Source organism: Jatropha curcas, chromosome 8 (assembly GCF_041381405.1).
Source record: "Jatropha curcas cultivar XTBG-Jc1 chromosome 8, XTBG_Jcur_1.0, whole genome shotgun sequence".
In the NCBI taxonomy this organism is placed as follows: Eukaryota; Viridiplantae; Streptophyta; class Magnoliopsida; order Malpighiales; family Euphorbiaceae; genus Jatropha; species Jatropha curcas.
The window spans coordinates 28,437,140-28,453,768 of record NC_143158.1 but is presented as its reverse complement, the minus strand read 5'-3'; the positions used below and the strand labels follow the sequence as shown (position 1 = coordinate 28,453,768).

General features: G+C 34.5%; 3 protein-coding genes across 7 annotated transcripts; 1 reads left to right on the top strand and 2 right to left on the bottom strand.

Moving 5' to 3' along the window:
* Positions 1-14: 14 nt before the first annotated feature.
* LOC105639445 (acetolactate synthase small subunit 1, chloroplastic) lies at positions 15-6,200 on the bottom strand. Its single transcript, XM_089725318.1, is given in 12 exon segments — positions 15-460; positions 635-700; positions 1,055-1,207; positions 1,409-1,531; positions 1,630-1,679; positions 1,682-1,733; positions 2,344-2,430; positions 2,611-2,787; positions 3,088-3,234; positions 3,752-3,820; positions 4,427-5,252; positions 5,684-6,200. Coding segments are annotated over 8 exon segments (771 nt in total). The 5' UTR covers positions 2,767-2,787; positions 3,088-3,234; positions 3,752-3,820; positions 4,427-5,252; positions 5,684-6,200; the 3' UTR covers positions 15-376.
* LOC149494496 (acetolactate synthase small subunit 2, chloroplastic-like) lies at positions 3,127-5,862 on the bottom strand. The gene is made up of 4 exons (XM_089725497.1): positions 5,684-5,862; positions 5,078-5,252; positions 4,427-4,510; positions 3,127-3,234 (listed from the first exon to the last, which is right to left on the bottom strand). Exons 1-4 carry the CDS (start codon positions 5,860-5,862, stop codon positions 3,127-3,129), a joined length of 546 nt encoding a protein of 181 aa, XP_089581623.1.
* A 1,237-nt stretch (positions 6,201-7,437) lies between the features above and the next one.
* On the top strand, positions 7,438-16,626 carry LETM2 (LETM1-like protein). 5 transcript variants are annotated; one of them, XM_089725313.1, is made up of 15 exons: positions 7,440-7,613; positions 8,478-9,142; positions 9,222-9,534; positions 10,234-10,380; positions 10,471-10,559; positions 10,697-10,789; positions 11,275-11,401; positions 11,933-11,997; positions 12,089-12,263; positions 12,890-13,084; positions 13,181-13,228; positions 13,976-14,122; positions 14,286-14,368; positions 15,159-15,274; positions 16,197-16,626. In XM_089725313.1, the coding sequence occupies exons 2-15, from the start codon at positions 8,550-8,552 to the stop codon at positions 16,277-16,279; spliced, it is 2,274 nt and encodes a 757-aa protein (XP_089581439.1). In that variant the 5' UTR covers positions 7,440-7,613; positions 8,478-8,549; the 3' UTR covers positions 16,280-16,626. The 5 variants fall into 5 exon arrangements, with proteins under 5 accessions (XP_089581443.1, XP_089581439.1, XP_089581440.1 ...); XM_089725314.1 differs by having other exon boundaries at positions 7,440-7,733; XM_089725315.1 differs by having other exon boundaries at positions 7,440-7,811.
* The last annotated feature ends 3 nt before the right edge of the window (positions 16,627-16,629 follow it).

Genomic DNA, 16,629 nt, shown 5'->3' with positions numbered 1-16,629 from the left:
TAATAGACACTGTATTGCTTGTGTAGGTTTACTAATGCATTGAAAAAAGATGAGGAAGAAGGTGATCTCTATTCTAAAACCAACCCTCGAGTCCTTGACAGTAGGAACATACTTCCTATTCACGTATACAAAGATTCGTAGGCCTTTTTTTCCCCTCAAGGCAAAGAAGGAAGACACTAATTTCCTCTTTTACTCAACTGAAGAGCCATCACCATGTGAACATTGCAGCATGACAAAGAAGTGGGAAACTTCAATATCATCTCTTTCCCCTTCTCTAAAGGAAAAAGAAAGCACAAGAGAGAATGGATAAGGAACCCTATTTGAGACAGACAACATTCAGAAGAGACGAGACAAGAAGCGATTAAAGATCTTAAAATCACAATGGGAGCGGAAAACCACAGAGGTATGTGGAGTCCACGCCTAATTCCCGCACCAATGCGACCCTTCCAGTCCGTGCCACCTTCAAGGAGAGAGGATAAAAAAATCAATTTAAGTGGTGCGAGGGAAAACATTTACCTATCAGCCAAGCATAATTGACAAACTTCTCTAAATCCAAACTGATTCTAGCTTAGGCTCAGGGAAACAAGGGTGTGCAATAGGGTAAAACTTGGCAAACAAGAATTAGTAGATAGACCTCACAAATCCCAAATGGCTCTAGTAGTCTCCGCAGGGCAGCCATCTTGTTTAAATCACCTGTAAGCTGGATGGAAACAAATAGCTAGAAGATTACTGACACTACCAAATTGGAAACAACGGATAGCAGTTAATGAAGACAACAGATAGAACAGGCATTTACTGGTATAACAGTAAATGTGGAGCTCTTACAACTTCTATTACCACCTTTTTCCTTCTTTATTTGGAAACAGGCAGGACCATCCAAAAACCAGCCAGATATTGGCTGTTGATCATAACCATATATATTCGAAAACATTTCTTGGCAAATAAAAACATGCCAACTTTGTGTTAAAGTATATAAACTGCTAACAGAATTTCCAGAAGAGCAAATTTAGTAGAAACTAGAAAGATAATGATTATTTGATAAGGGAGGAATTACCTCAAGGGTAATCGTGTGATCAGACACATCAGCAGCTTTGGCCCGAAATATGCTATCAATATCAAGAACAACCCTTCTTGCAGCAGTGTTTACAGCTATCTTTATCAGCATCAACTCTCGTTCTGCAAATGGCAAGTGTGTGATGTCGCGTACCTGAATAAACCATCATCCTTGTCAAACTGCAATTCCAGCTTTGGTGTAAAATATAGGCCAGTCAATTTCTTGTCTTACTTTTTTGAGCTCTCTTTTTCTTTTCTTTTTCCTTACTTTTTTTTGTAGATCACATTTTTACTTGAAATTAAGGCTATAAAGTTTGAGGATTTTCGTAACATATCAAACTCACTGCACTCTTACCTCATGCAGATCTATCAACTTGTGAAGATGCAATACCAACTTCCCAATTGATTCATCAGTTCCAGGAATAACGGTTGTAATGCAAGAAAATCCCTCTCTTTCAGCATGACCCACAGCAAGACTCTTAGAAATTGAAGCATGAGAAATAAGGTGACAATAATAATAGTACTAACAAATCAAGATTAATTGGAAAAGAAAAATGAAATACAAACTAAACTGACCTGAATGTTATAACCTCGTCAGGAAATAACACCAGTGACCATGTTAAGACACCAGGAGAGTCATTCACAAGCATAGAGAGTGTGTGTGACTGACTTCCACTTGACTGAAATGTAAATCAACAAAGAAAATGAAAGTGTTAATGAGATTGAAAGGTTAAGCAACTATTGCACTACAGCTACTGAACTTCTACGCAATTTATCATAGATCAAGAAAATAAAAAATCACTTCTCTCCAGACCCAGTCACTGGTCGGTAAAACAAACAAATTTCTTATCTTAAAAATTAGATCTAGATAATGTTCACACACCATTCTTATGACCCAGAAATGGCATGAAAAAATAAAAAAAGTGGAACAAGCAAAGAAAAGAATCACTTTGAGTGTGGCTGTGGCATCTGCACTTTATAAATTTCAACTAGATCATTTGAAATTTATATGCAGCTTTACCCTCAAACAAGCAAGGAAGCCACTGCTGGCTAAAATGAACATGAAAACAATTATGATGTAAAAGGAAAAAGAAATTCAATGGATAAATTTTGATAAAAAATAGTGCAGCTTTCAAAAGTTTACACCTAGTGTTAATGGAATATTTTGAACATGATCATCATCACTTATCTGTATACATTAAACAGCTCATATATACAAATTGCTAATACATGGTATGCACAAGAGGGAACAAACTTTTATAGATATTCAGGAGTGAATCAGTGCCTTACATCTTCATCATAAAGAACACCCCAATGAGCGTCAAGAACTTGATTCATTGAGTAGTCATCATAAGGCTCCACGGGATATACATCACCCTTCATTTCAGGAAAAAGAAAATAAAACAAAAATGTAACTCTGGTTCAATGCATTGTTCGAATGGTACAATGCAAAAATAACATAATAGAGAAGTCAAATATATAAAGAAAAATAACACAATACTTATTTAGAAGGTGAAATGACCATAAAATATTTTATCCCCATAACAGAACTAGTACCTTAGATGATGAAATGCCACTGCCATTAAGTGATCCATTTGAATTCCCTGAAAAACTATTCACAGCATTACTGGAAAAGGCATCACCAGGCTGTGTCCTTTCAAGATCAGGATAAGAAGCTGCAGAAAATCTCCAAAATGGTGCAGTCTCACGCATCCTTTCCCTTCTTAGAGCAATCTATAATTTGGGCCAATGAAAACTTCATATTGCAGCCAATATTATAACTTATATTATAGGAAACAAAATGGAAAAACACATATGCATATGCAATTTAAGGGCTAACTTAATACTACAACAATAACCTCATGCACGGACATTACAGGACCTTGATATTTTAGGATTCAGAACTTTTATATTCCCTAATAGCAAGTAGCAACTTTAATATCCTTGCTCATATTTGTAAGGCTGGGGGTGGAAAGATTTGGGATCTGAATTCTCATAGGAAGCAGATTCTTGAGGAGATCAGATTTAACCAACCTAGACTCCATGACATGCACCATTAGAAATTCCATAGCTTTATAGTGTTTTTAACATTTGCAACTTTCCAGTTCTGGTAAGTTCTTCGATCCTGAAATTGCTTAAGTTCCTTAGAACAGCAGCCATCTTCCCAGGATCTCCAGTGACCTGAGACATCCACAGGGATAACTTAAACAGTATACAACAATCACAATCCATATTTAAATAGCAGCATATATCATGCAATGGCAGATCTATACATAAAAGCTGCTCAGCCTGGATTTGTAAAATCCAAAGTAGGTTTATCATATATGGAAGCGATAATCACATGCATATCAGTCATCCTTGTAAATAAAAGGCATCCACAATTCAAGGTTCAATATTTTACGAATATTTTCTTCTCAGTCAATGAAATTGTGGTGCTCTAATTTAAGTGGAGAAATTCAATTGTAGACCATGGAATGTTTTGCTCAACCATTTTTTTTGATAACACTTGAATCGAAGGCCTATCCATATCCCCACCCAACCCAATTATCACTAGAGGCAATCCAATGTGTTCATCAATATCAAACCTACTATTTCCTGGTAGCAACTTGATATAACACATCTAGTGAAGCTTGTAGTTTATAATTACAGCTACAGGATATGAAACTGAAGAATTGAGCAAGGATCTGACTAAGATCACCTCAATAGTCAGGGTATGCTCTGAGATATCGACAACTTTTGTTCTGAAGATGTCCACCAGTCACATGATCTGAAGTTTAAAGCCAATTACAAAAGGATCAAGCACTTGAATGCAAAAAAAAATAAGAAAAACACTAATTATCCGCATTTAGATGGGTTCCCAAATTTATTAAATCAAAAGTTTGTTGACTGACTGAAATTTCACCTGGGCAATCAAGACACAATTCACTCCACATTGGCAAACAATTGATTCACACAGAACAATCATAAACAGACAATTGCAAAGGTAGACTTAGATGGTATGGTATACATAAACTTCCATTTATGTAGTTTTCCAAGGAGAATTCAAATATTAGCTTCTAAGAAGGGAAAGAAACTAAAAAGAAATGAAGTACTTAAATTGCAAGAAAAAAAGAGAACAAGTATAATAATGCATATTAGCTTGGAAGTTTTATATCAAGCCTAAAATTTTTTACACATTAAATTTTACAGGAGCTTAAGATATAAATTCACATTTCCTTGGTGTGATATTTGCATAAAATATGTATAGCAATAGAATATTACAGCTGGAAAAAATAAGGTCTTCAAACGTTTAATTCGTAGGGTTATCTTTCCTAAATTAGAATAAGCCATCATTTTTCCCAAAAGATTTAATAACTAAGTACTACACCATTACCTCAGGATGGGTACTTGGATCCACATTGAGTTTTAAAAGCATCAATTCCCGTTCTACTTGTGGTTCTCGAGAGATATCTTCCACCTGATGCATCCAACCAATTAGTAACAAAAGTAAGGGCACATATTGTGTTAAATTTTTAATTTGAGTTAAGGCTAGAGTTTAGAACATTAAGATTGAGCTTGTGATGGGGTTCAACCATTTCAAAAATGACTAGAACTAGCTACTTGGGCACTTATATCCCTTTTGTATTTTAAATTCCCAATCAATGTGGAATATTCTAACAAAAGGATCTATGCTTATATTCAAAAAATTGAGATATGTTCAAAAACAAAAAATTACATATTTTTTGTTTGTTTTTGCTTAAGTGTTGAAAATGCCGCAATCAGGTACCATCTTACACGTATTAATGGAACAAATATTTTGTTATTTCCTTATTATCCAATAACTTAATTGCACATATAATTATTCCTACTTTCCAACCCTCTAACCCACAAACACTTGCACAAATTTAGAATATCTATATTACCTAGCGAACTATCACATCTGATTGTGATCAAAACTTGGAATTGCAAAACAAAACAATTAGAAGTTAATGTGATGAGTCTTAACTTTTATGACATTCACAAGCTTGTTAAGCTGCTCTATTACTTGTTGCAAAACCTTGTCAGTTCCACGGACAACTATGGTAAAGAGAGCCTTGTCCTTATTTAAACCAACTGCAAGGGACTCAATGTTGTAACCCCTTCTAGCAAAAACACCAGCAATCCGATTTATTATTCCACTTTCATCACCAATAAAAACTGAAATTGTGTGCCATTGACCCCTGAAATTGAGATCATACAAAACTTTGTGAATTTCCTATTAAAGATTTCATCTTGAATTAGAAAAATAAATACTGCGATGGTCCCCAAGCCATGAAGCTCAAAATTTTTTACTATGAAATAGAAATGGGGATAGGACTGAAGCTCACAGACCAATGGCTTGTGTAATTTAATATGCATCAAAAAATAGTTAAATTCAAAACCAGTATCTAATGCAACCGCAATAACCAACCGAAAAGGCAACATTATAGTGATAACACTGAAATTTACCGATTAAAATCCATATAATAGAAGACAAAATAAATCAACGAAATAGCAATCATTGATATTAACGGCATTTGTACAAACAGAACTTGGAGAGAGAATAATGGGCATATGAAGATTCAGTGACAAGAAAAATAAAGACAGAGCTTGAAGTACGGCTAAAACTGACTTGGAGAGAGCAAAGAAAGGCACTGGTGCTTCAGCAACAGGGACAGCATTTCCATTGTCTTTGCTAATGGCAGCACCAGAGACCTTAACAACAACATTGCTTGTCCGAGGCGACCGGAAAAATTGTAGAGAGGCAAAGCTTCTCCCTGGAAACCATTTCTCAAATGGACTCTGAAACATGGATCTTGAGTTAATGCTCGAATTGCACACGGCGTTACACCGGCTGCCATGACCGTTTTCTTTTTTTCTTCTTCTTCTTCCTTCCTTCCTTACCTTTCTTGCAAAGATAATTGAGACGAGGCAGAGCGACGGAGGCTTAGGAAACTGATATTTATCATAGAGAGAGGGAGACGGCCAGTGTCCAGTTAATTGAAAAAACGTGGTGTTTAGTCGATATTACATCTCCCAGACTCCCACCCACCACAGTCTCCACGGGACAGTTTTTTTGAGTTTGTTCTATTATACTATTAAGCTAAATAAACACACGCAACTACCTAGAAAATACCAGTTTTATCATAAAAATTCTCCAAAAGAGACAACTTTATCATAAAATAGAAACCAGACCACTAACAAGTACCATATCAAGGATTCACCGCTGTGTAAAATGCTACGTCTACTTTTCTTCCATTTGTGAAAATTGTATATATTTTTTCTCCTTGGAATTGTTGTTAGTTTATGATATTAGGCTGAGAGGGAAGAAGTTATGGAGCACATAGAATGAGCAAAACAAAGATAGAGAAGTTGTAATTTTCTATTGTATGGTGATGAGAAAATCAGTTTACATCTGCATGCAGAGATTTACTTTAATGTCATAATTAATATTGTCACATAAATAATTATAAACATCATTTTATCACTTCACAATTCTGAAAAATTAATGCTCATTTAAAATTTTTAGTAAATGATTTTTATTTTTAGTTTTCTATTTAGAAAAAATAAACAAATAAAAGTTTTATGTTTGTAACTATTTATATTTATAACATTCATATATAATGAGATGCTACTCTAAGATGTTAGCTTAAGTTTAGGCAAATCGAACTTCAAACAAATGCAAGAAAAAAAAAGAAGAATATAAAAATGTTATCTTAGCCTTATAAAAAATCTTTTGAGGGCGATGAATCATATTTTTAAAAACAAAACCGTATAGGTGCTTATACTTTGATTATTTTAGAGTATAATAATTAAACATTTGATTAAATATAATATTATTGGAAAATTAGAGATTTTATATTTTAATTTTGTTTGTATCAAGATTTAATTAATGATAATATATTAGTTTGATTATTATATTTACCGATAAAAAAAGGTAAGTGAGACATGAATTATAAGATAGAAGAAATATATGTTCTAAAAAAATTAGCAATGTTGAAATCCATATAAATTATAATACATGTTTTTAAGTAAATTTAGATTGAGAAACTTTAAAATTCTTAAAATTTCATTACATATTTATTATACACCTCTCTTTTCTAAAAAATCATACACATTAAGTGATTATTACATTTTTTGTAAAAACATTTATAATGTATTTTTACATATTAAGCACTTTAATTTATAATAAAATTATATTTATTAAATACTTTATTTTGCAAAATCATTTTGCTCGAACTCAACTGTTATTATCTGAATCCAACGGTTCACGTCCAACACCTTATTCTCATCATAGGAAGCAAAATATTATCCAACGGATGTAAAATCAACAACGATAATGGGCCCCAGTCTTCTACTTGCCTACAATATGCACGATTCATACGGGAACATTTTTCCATTTGTCGAGGAGGGACACCCCCAGGCTCTTCTCCGTCTCTCTCTCTCTGATTGACTCGGTTACCAGTCGCCACTTTCTCTCGCTAAAAGCTCGCCCAAACGACCATAACACCTTCTCTTTTTCTCTGTTCTACGTCTTGATAGATAGATTGGAGTTTTCAAAGGTGTGTTTCAATAAATTTCTATCTTGATTCATTTTTGGCATCAGTAACATCCTATGTATAGAACATTGTAGATGATGACGACGATGATGGTGATTCACTTACTTATTTGAGCTGTCAAGGGTATGCTTAAGTTGCCCGTTCTAATTTCCGCTTTCTCGATAACCATAAACTCCTGCTTTGATCTCCTTGGTTCAATGCGTACGTCTTTTACATGTCTATGCATGTGCGCATCTTTTTTTGAATCACTCATATTTTAATCGCTTTTAACTTCAAAATGGGGGTTTTCCGCCAGAGCTGTTCAGTCCCTCAGAAAATCAGGGATTAGGCAATGGATTTGAAACATTGAGCTTTCACTTTTTTGTGCAATTATTTCTGGTACCAGCGTCTCTCTTTCAGCTGCTCTATTGACTAGCACTTTCTTCTCTATTTATTTATTTATTAGATTAATGAAGCCAATTAGGAGTTCATATAATTTTGTATATGTTTTGTTGGCGAGGAAATGTAGTGAAAGAAATGATTTGTCATTCTGCCCAAAAATCCAATTTAACATTACGAAAAAAAAAAAAAATGCTGCTTGGATATTTGAATGAAGAAAATACAGTTTATGATGTTAACCTTGTTTGTCTGACGAGCACTTGGCAGTAAACAAAAGTATCAACTCTTTCAATTTGTCTTTCAGTAAAACAATGATAATTTATTACCGAAGAACACCAGAAATTGCATAAGCTTTTGGTTAACTATTATTTCTTTATTGAAGATTACTGGACTAGCTAAATAACTAATTTGGCTAGAAATAATAGTAACAAAAGTCCATGTCTTTACACATTTGGAAAAATTTTGATTGGCTGTTTCACCATTTTGCAGAGGTTGGCTAAATTTGTGGATGCAACAGATATCTCACCTTACATCTCTGTCTAGAGATTGAAATTTGTAACAATGGCTTCAAGAGCAATCTTGCGGAGGAAGAGATTCCTCCTCAGTTCCTTGAATCAACCCACTTGCTGGATTCGGAGTTTTTCAAGTTCTGAGCATGGGGAGCCTACCCAATCAGGTGGCTTAGAAGGATCAAGATGGGTTGTCAGTCATCCATCTGCAAATTGTGATCATAGATATGAAGGAGGTTTCTCTTTGGTTGTCAGAGATGAAACTCTTTTGGAAGCAAGTTTTCTTGGGCATAGTTCACTTGGATTTTCAACTCTAGGTCATAGGACTGGAAGGAGAGATTTTGATTCTTCTTCTGGAATTAGGTGGTTTTCAAATTCTGTTCGTTTTTCTTCTACTGCCACGGCTGGGCAACCTGAATTTGGCAGTGGTAAGGACAGAAATGAACAACAGGCTGCCAAACAGGTGAAAGAAGCTTCGCCAGAGGAATGTGATGAAGCTGTTGAAGATTTAACTGAGGTAAAAGCCAAAGCAAAAGCTAAGCAGGTGCAAGAATTACAAAAAAGTTCTAAATCAATTCTGCAGAGAATATGGGCTATGCTTTTGGGTATCGGTCCTGCTTTGAGAGCTGTCGCTTCAATGAGCAGGTTAAAATTTTACTCATTGCTTTAGTTATAGTTGAGTCAAGTCATCAATTACTTATTTATCGATGTATTCTTTCCTTAGGGAAGATTGGGCTAAGAAGTTGCGCCATTGGAAGGATGAGTTCAAGTCTACCATGCAACATTATTGGTTGGGAACAAAGCTACTGTGGGCTGATGTTAGGATAAGCTCAAGGTTACTGGTGAAACTTGCCAGTGGGAAGGGTCTTTCTAGAAGGGAAAGGCAACAACTCACACGTACGACTGCTGATATATTTAGGCTAGTTCCATTTGCAGTTTTTATTATAGTTCCATTCATGGAATTCTTGCTGCCATTATTCCTAAAATTGTTTCCCAACATGCTGCCGTCTACCTTCCAGGACAAGATGAAAGAACAGGTTGCAATTTTCTTTTTCAAACTATACTTTCCTATTGTTTACTGTATCAATAACTGGAAGAGAGTGAGTGATCCTACATCACTACAGTTTATTTATCTCGAGCAATATTTTGAATTTATTTTATTTCTATATTTAATCTTAAATTGTGGTTTCTAGTATGGTTGATGCTGTATGCATGTAGCCTCTATTGCTTAATGCCATCAGCCATAAGATTGTGCTATGACAATGTCAATGAATATGGTTTTTCATGGGGAGCTTAAGCAAGTTCTGCTTTTGTAGAATATCTATTGATATGCTATTTGTTCCTTATCTCCAACACATATCGAATTTGCATTTCGAATTTCCTCATCTGATAAGGCATAAAATAAACACCAATGTACTTTGCTTTGTGTTTCTCTCGTTGTTATACAGTTGCCTTGCACTGAACTCTAACTTATAGCTGCAATGGGCTCAATTCTGTTGACATGCGAATTAGGTTAACCTAGCACTATCTGTGCTACTTGATTTTTAGTTGTCCAATATTCTGGCAAGCATATCACTTAACTGTTTCAAATATAAGTTGTCAAGGCACTTGTGATAGCTTTACAGTTTAAGTTGATATTGCAGATATATGTGTAATGCATTTATATATTTCTGTGGGTGTTGCACAGTTCCCTTATGAAGAAGAATATTGGTCTCATTTAAATGCTTAACTTGTAGGAGGCACTGAAAAGGAAGCTAAATGCTAGAATAGAATATGCCAAGTTTCTTCAAGACACTGTTAAAGAAATGGCAAAAGAAATTCAGAACTCACGAAGTGGAGAAGCTAAGAAAACAGCTGAAGATCTTGATGGATTTATGAGCAAAGTAAACTTTTTTTGGTCCTAGTGTATCTAATAATGGAAGTTCTCCCAATAACCAAACTTTAAGTTAGATTTCATATTGCCATTTAAACAGGTTAGAAAAGGCGCACGTGTTTCCAATGAAGAAATTTTAGGCTTTGCCAAGTTATTTAATGATGAGCTTACTTTGGACAACATAAGCAGGTTTGTCTGTTGTCACTATCTTTGCTTTTACTTGGACTCTTTTACTTCTTTGAGTATCTTGATGCCTGAGCAATTGATCTACCACTTTCTTTGTCAAATGCTAGTAATTGATCTATCACTTTCATTGTCAAACGCAGGCCTCGATTAGTTAACATGTGCAAATATATGGGTATCAGTCCATATGGAACAGATGCATATCTACGCTATATGCTTCGAAGGAGACTGCAAGAGTAAGATGAATTTCATTAAATCATCTTTTGCTTGGCTCTCTTCTGTGTCATTCTTTTGCGTCACAATGTTTTTCTTTATTTGCTTTTCTTGTAAGTTTGACTATTTACATCCTTTTCTTTTATTTCCTTTTTAATAGGCTTTGTTTGCTTTATTTTTTAAAACGTTTATAATGGAAAAAAAAAAGTTCGTTGAAAGTGTTGTTTTCATTTGTGTTTTTGAGTATTTAGTTATTTTGGTAAAAATGCTTAAGTTACAAGCAGATATATGAAACTACATCTGTGTCCTGAAGTCAAGTGGAATGCTAGAAAGCAAAGAAACCATTTACCACCGAACAATCAATGAAATATAAAATATTTCCTTTTTATAATAAAATTTAACAACTTGGAAGGAATTTTGTTTATTTTGGGGAAGAAATAATACCATTAAATTCCAAATGATTGATTGAACTTCTGCATTAGAACTTGAAATCATTTGAATTTGGTAGGATTAAGAATGATGATAAGATGATTCAAGCTGAGGGTGTGGAGTCCCTTTCGGAAACCGAGCTTCATCAAGCTTGTCGCGAACGGGGCTTACTTGGATTGCTTTCAGTCGAGGAAATGCGACAACAGGTTAGTGCTTACGAGTACTAAATTTTTGTTACTATCTTTGACTTTGCAAAAGAATTTGGACGATCTTGTTTTACACATGAAAAAGGACAAAAGTGAAGTTATGATTCAAAAGTTGTATGAGAAAAAATGTCTAAATTAGTCCATTTTCAAGCCAATTGCATTTATCCATGAGCATACTCTTATTTTATATATGTCAGCATTACGCAATTAATAAGATAATTTCTAGTTTGTTAAGCAAAGCTACTATTGCAAGTTTAAGTGTTTTACAAGAGCTAAATGGTTTTTTTTTTCTATATATTCCATGAAGAATTGATATGTGTTGTGTGTGCGTGTGTTTGTCTTGTGTCTAGGCTACCTATAAGGAAACTAGACAGATTCTGCACCTGGAATCAAGTTATCCTAATCCCTGTTCTCCCTCAATCTGGAGCATAAATGTTAATCATGCCTAGCTTGTCATAGCCAACATGAGTGTTCTTTCTAAATACTTCGAAAAGTAATTTCTAAAATTGTTGAAGTTATTTGTCTGTGCAGTTGCGTGATTGGCTGGATTTGTCACTGAATCATTCTGTTCCATCTTCTCTATTGATTCTTTCTAGGTGACTTAATCTTCACATGTTCGTTTCCACTTAAGCCATGGGATTACGTATACGTTTTCTTTTCACTCTCCTTTTGCTTATCATTTATCAGGGCCTTCTCTGTTTCTGGAAAAGTCAAGCCAGAGGAAGCTGTTCAGGCCACACTTTCATCTCTTCCAGATGAAGTCGTGGATACTGTTGGAGTTACAGCATTGCCATCTGAAGATTCAGTTTCAGAAAGGAGAAGAAAGTTGGAGTTCTTAGAAATGCAGGAAGAACTGATCAAGGTTGATTATGTTGTATTACTTGCTTGAGCATTTTTCTAGCCTTCCTCCCCCATAAGCCCTCATCCATAAAACTGGTAGTTTTTTTCCACTTTGAGGGGCTTCTTGAAATTTAATATACATAGATGTATGTATAACGCACATGCTTTATACTGATCAATTTTCTTTTTGGCTTTATAATGACAGTGTTCATGAACACTTTTTTAATGATTCCCTCTCTTTTCTTCTCCCCACCAATAGCATTGCTAGTTATCACTATATTTATTCCTTCTTTGTTCATTGGAATCACGAGTTTAGTCTTTGAGGGGCATTCTTGTTACACATTTTATGGCTATTGGAAAAGGCCATTATTTACTAATGTCCCATTGAAGTAGGATGTTGAAGGAAATTTTGCAAACAGTCTTATCCTTTAACTAATTTTCCATGAATGGCTGCCTTAAGATCTCTAACTTACAACTGAAGTTGCAAGCTGTGACTTTTACCATTAAACAAGGAATGCAACTGAATTGTACTCTCTGGAAACATAATTTCATTTGCTATATATGCACTATTTTGATGCTTCTTTTCTTAATGAGCAACTTTAAGTGCTTTGCTTTTTGGCTGCTGGTGCTGAATAAATTAATACGTAGGAGGAGGAAGAGGAAGAAGAAGAGGAGCAGGCCAAGATGAAGGAATCTGTTGGTAGCCAAAAGGATGTGGCTTTAGAAGAGATGACTCTTCCCACCGCTAGGGAAGCACAAGAACAAGCAAGAGCAAAAACACTGGAGAAACATGAGCAGCTTTGTGAGCTCAGTCGTGCATTAGCTGTTCTGGCTTCTGCATCTGTAAGGACCAGAAATGTTTTTTTTTTTGTGTGTGTGTGTGAAGAATTCATGGATCTATTCAGAACATTTACTTGCCTTTTCTGCTGCCTATTCCAGTCTGTCAGCAGGGAGCGTGAAGAATTCCTGAAACTTGTTAAGAAGGAGGTAAAATAACTACTTTGTTTTCTGAGGTGTACATTAATGGATTTAGTCCTTGATGCTTGAAGTGCTTATATAACTTGCTAAAATTCTTGTTTCTAGATTTTGCTCAGTTTTTTTGTGATTTTGATTGTAATCCGTGCATGAGTTGCATGGATTACTTTGTCAGCATCATGAGCAGTCCAAGATGTTTGTCTCATGAGAAAGCTTGACTACTGAGTTGTTGGATACCTTTGCTATTTGGCTTCTTGTATTTTTATATCTGTATGTTTCACACAGAAATTATTCAAATCTAGGCCGTTTTTCATATATTATGCTGGTTTCTAGAATATCTAATGCTGCAATACTTTGAAGAAGCATGTGAAGAAGATATATTTTCTTAATGTATTTGCTGATGTTCTTTGTGTGAGTTGTTCGTTTAGAGTCTACTTGTTTATGCATATTGTTGACTCCAAGTCATCTTTCTGACTGAACTTTATGGATCATTTATAATTCTTAACATATGTTATTGCTCAGAGCATTTATTGGCCTTACTTCAATATTTTAATTTGAATCACATATCCTCCTTCATTCTCTGTTTGCTGCTGTATGATATTCATTTCCAGATAGACCTGTACAACAGTATGGTATTCATTTATAATTCTTAACATATGTTATTGCTCAGAGCATTTATTGGCCTTACTTCAATATTTTAATTTGAATCACATATCCTCCTTCATTCTCTGTTTGCTGCTGTATGATATTCATTTCCAGATAGACCTGTACAACAGTATGGTGGACAAAGAAGGGACAGAAGATGAGGAAGAAGCGAAAAAGGCATATAAAGCTGCCAGAGAGGAGAGTGACCAAGCTGCTGAGACAGCAATATCTGACAAAGTTTCTTCTGCCCTGATTAACAGAGTAAGTGATTTTAAAGAAATTCTATTTCTATTTGCTCCTCTTTTAAATTTGAATAGCAAAGTCTCCTCGTTCACTATCTCCCCCATGGATTGAAACTTTTGGCAATAATATTTGATTTAATCTGGAAAATAAGTTTATGATCTTATGATTTGATATATTTCAGGTAGATGCTATGCTTCAAAAGCTTGAAAAAGAAATTGATGATGTGGATGCTAAAATTGGGGATAGATGGCGCTTGCTTGATAGGTTTGTTCATTGATTCTTGGAAATTGTACATCTTGGTTGTAGAACTTACTGCAAAATTTCATATTCGTGGTATATACAGCTGGAAATGTTTTTAGACTAGTTCACAGAGATTCTTTAGTAACAATTTATTTGAAACCTGAGTTAGAGAAAATTGCACTTTGTGAAAAATTATAAGCCTAGGATTACCCATGGCATATTCTATTCAACATTTTATTGTACATCAAAATTGATTGTAATGCCTTCTTATTACCTGCAAATATTTAAGCTGAATAGAGGGCGAAAAGAAGAGAATTTTGGCTGCATTTGTTTTAATTAATGGACAAACATGAGTATATCTGTATCTTCTACCAGCTGTACAACTAAAAAGAATTTATTATTAATGATCACCATATTCTCTGTTGTCTGTGCATTTTGCTTTTCTATGCACCTGAAATTATGTGCTTATTTTGGGATCATAAATTCTGCTTCCGAGGGTTAACATCCATTGGAAATTCTCCTGCTTTTTTATCTTTTAATTTCCCATAAGAACTGTTGATTCTATTTCAATTGCAATATGATTGCTGGTTGCATGATTTTGCTCAAATTTGTCAGAATTCTTTCATCTGTATTTTTTTGTTTCTTTCATCTAGTTGCATGATCATTTATACAATCTGTTAGTTTTAACATTATATACATGGAAAAAAAAAATACCATTACACTAAGCCATTATTATTTTCCATGAAATGGCTTTTGTGAATTGAACCCAGTTGTGCTACTTGAAGTAGATTTACCTGTTTTGCTATGTTGCCAGGGATTATGATGGGAAAGTGACTCCTGAGGAGGTTGCGTCCGCTGCTATGTACCTAAAGGACCACTTGGACAAGGAGGGTATCCAAGAACTTATAAGCAACCTCTCCAAAGATAGAGGTCAGTGACCTTTTTTTCTTGGGAAAATTACTATTTTATTCCTGTATTTTGGCAAAATAAACTAGCATTTCCCTGCATTTTTGGAGATTTACTAATTTTTCCCTGTGTTTTGCATCAGTTACACTATTTTGTCCTTTCATCAATTTTTGTACTGTTTCCGTTAATACTTGAAATACTAATTTGGGAAAATTAATTATTTTATCCCTTTTTACCAAATTAACTACTTTTTCCCTGATGTTTTGCAATTTCTTGTACTTTTAAACAAAAAAAAGTGCAAAAAATTGATGGAAGGACAAAATAGTGTATCGGATGCAAAATTTAGGGATGATTTGTATTTTCAAAAATGCAGGGACATGCTTATTTGGCAAAAAAACAAAGACAAAATAGTTATTTTCCCCTTTTTTTTTTTCTCCTGCTCTATATTTCTTGCTATTATCTAGACTTAAAAGAATGCAGGTTATTTATTGCTGCTTGGCAGAACCGTAGAGTTAACCATTCTATTTGTGATATAATTTAATTTTGCACTTGATTACTAATTATTGAGGATGCCTTTTGATGACTATGAAGACAGTGTCTACAATCTTTTAATAGTAACTTTTGAAAGTTAAAGGATATTTGCATCATATTCAGATCCCTAAGCAACCTGTGGTGTTGTGCTTTTCGTAAGACGACCAGAGATGGTAGTTGGAGCCATTTTCAATCATTTTGAAAAATTTTAGAAAAGCATTATAGAACTGTTTCTTGTTGTGATGTAGAATAAATAGAGAAATGATAACATTGCAATAGGTTTAAAAATGTCTGCCTGCGTAAGTTGCGTGCCTTGTTTTTCTAAGTTATTCCTAGCTTTGTTCATTGTACTTTTTATTTTATTCACGGAGTACAATTTGCTGTTGCTTGCTCTATTTTCTTTTCTTTTCAACAGAAGGAAAAATCCTTGTGGAAGATATTGTGAAATTAGGCAGTCAAATGGAAGATGATGATACAGCTGAGGAAGGAAAAGCATAGAGGATAGCACCTGGCCGTTTGAGTAGCTGTTTCTATGAAGGTGTTGGCCAGCATTGTGGGTGAACACTTTCGGTTTGGATGGTGCCTCCCGAGAACGGAGTGGGAGGAATATGGGAAGGAAGAAAAGATTTTTCTTCACTGATGCTTTTGAAATTATTATTTACAAAAGCAAAATCAAACATGTGTACACAACTCATTGACACTAGTTAGTGAACTGATGTTTTAAGGATGAGTATATGAATACGCGAAAATATATTAAGGGAACTGTCATTGATAGAACGCAAAATGTGATAAAAAAAAATTTGCAAAAAAAAAAAAAAAAAAAAAAAAAAAAAAAGAAAAAGAAAGGA

Excerpts from the sequence above, each read along its gene's own strand:
- LOC149494496 (XM_089725497.1), bottom strand. The coding sequence starts at position 5,862 with ATGTTTCAGAGTCCATTTGAGAAATGGTTTCCAGGGAGAAGCTTTGCC. Across the intron at positions 5,253-5,683 it reads CCTTTCTTTGCTCTCTCCAA|GGGTCAATGGCACACAATTT; the intron begins GTCAGTTTTAGC and ends TCTCAATTTCAG. Across the intron at positions 3,235-4,426 it reads ATCCAAGTACCCATCCTGAG|GTCACTGGAGATCCTGGGAA; the intron begins GTAATGGTGTAG and ends TGGATGTCTCAG.
- LETM2 (XM_089725313.1), top strand. The coding sequence starts at position 8,550 with ATGGCTTCAAGAGCAATCTTGCGGAGGAAGAGATTCCTCCTCAGTTCC. Across the intron at positions 10,381-10,470 it reads TTGATGGATTTATGAGCAAA|GTTAGAAAAGGCGCACGTGT; the intron begins GTAAACTTTTTT and ends CCATTTAAACAG. Across the intron at positions 11,998-12,088 it reads TCTCTATTGATTCTTTCTAG|GGCCTTCTCTGTTTCTGGAA; the intron begins GTGACTTAATCT and ends ATCATTTATCAG.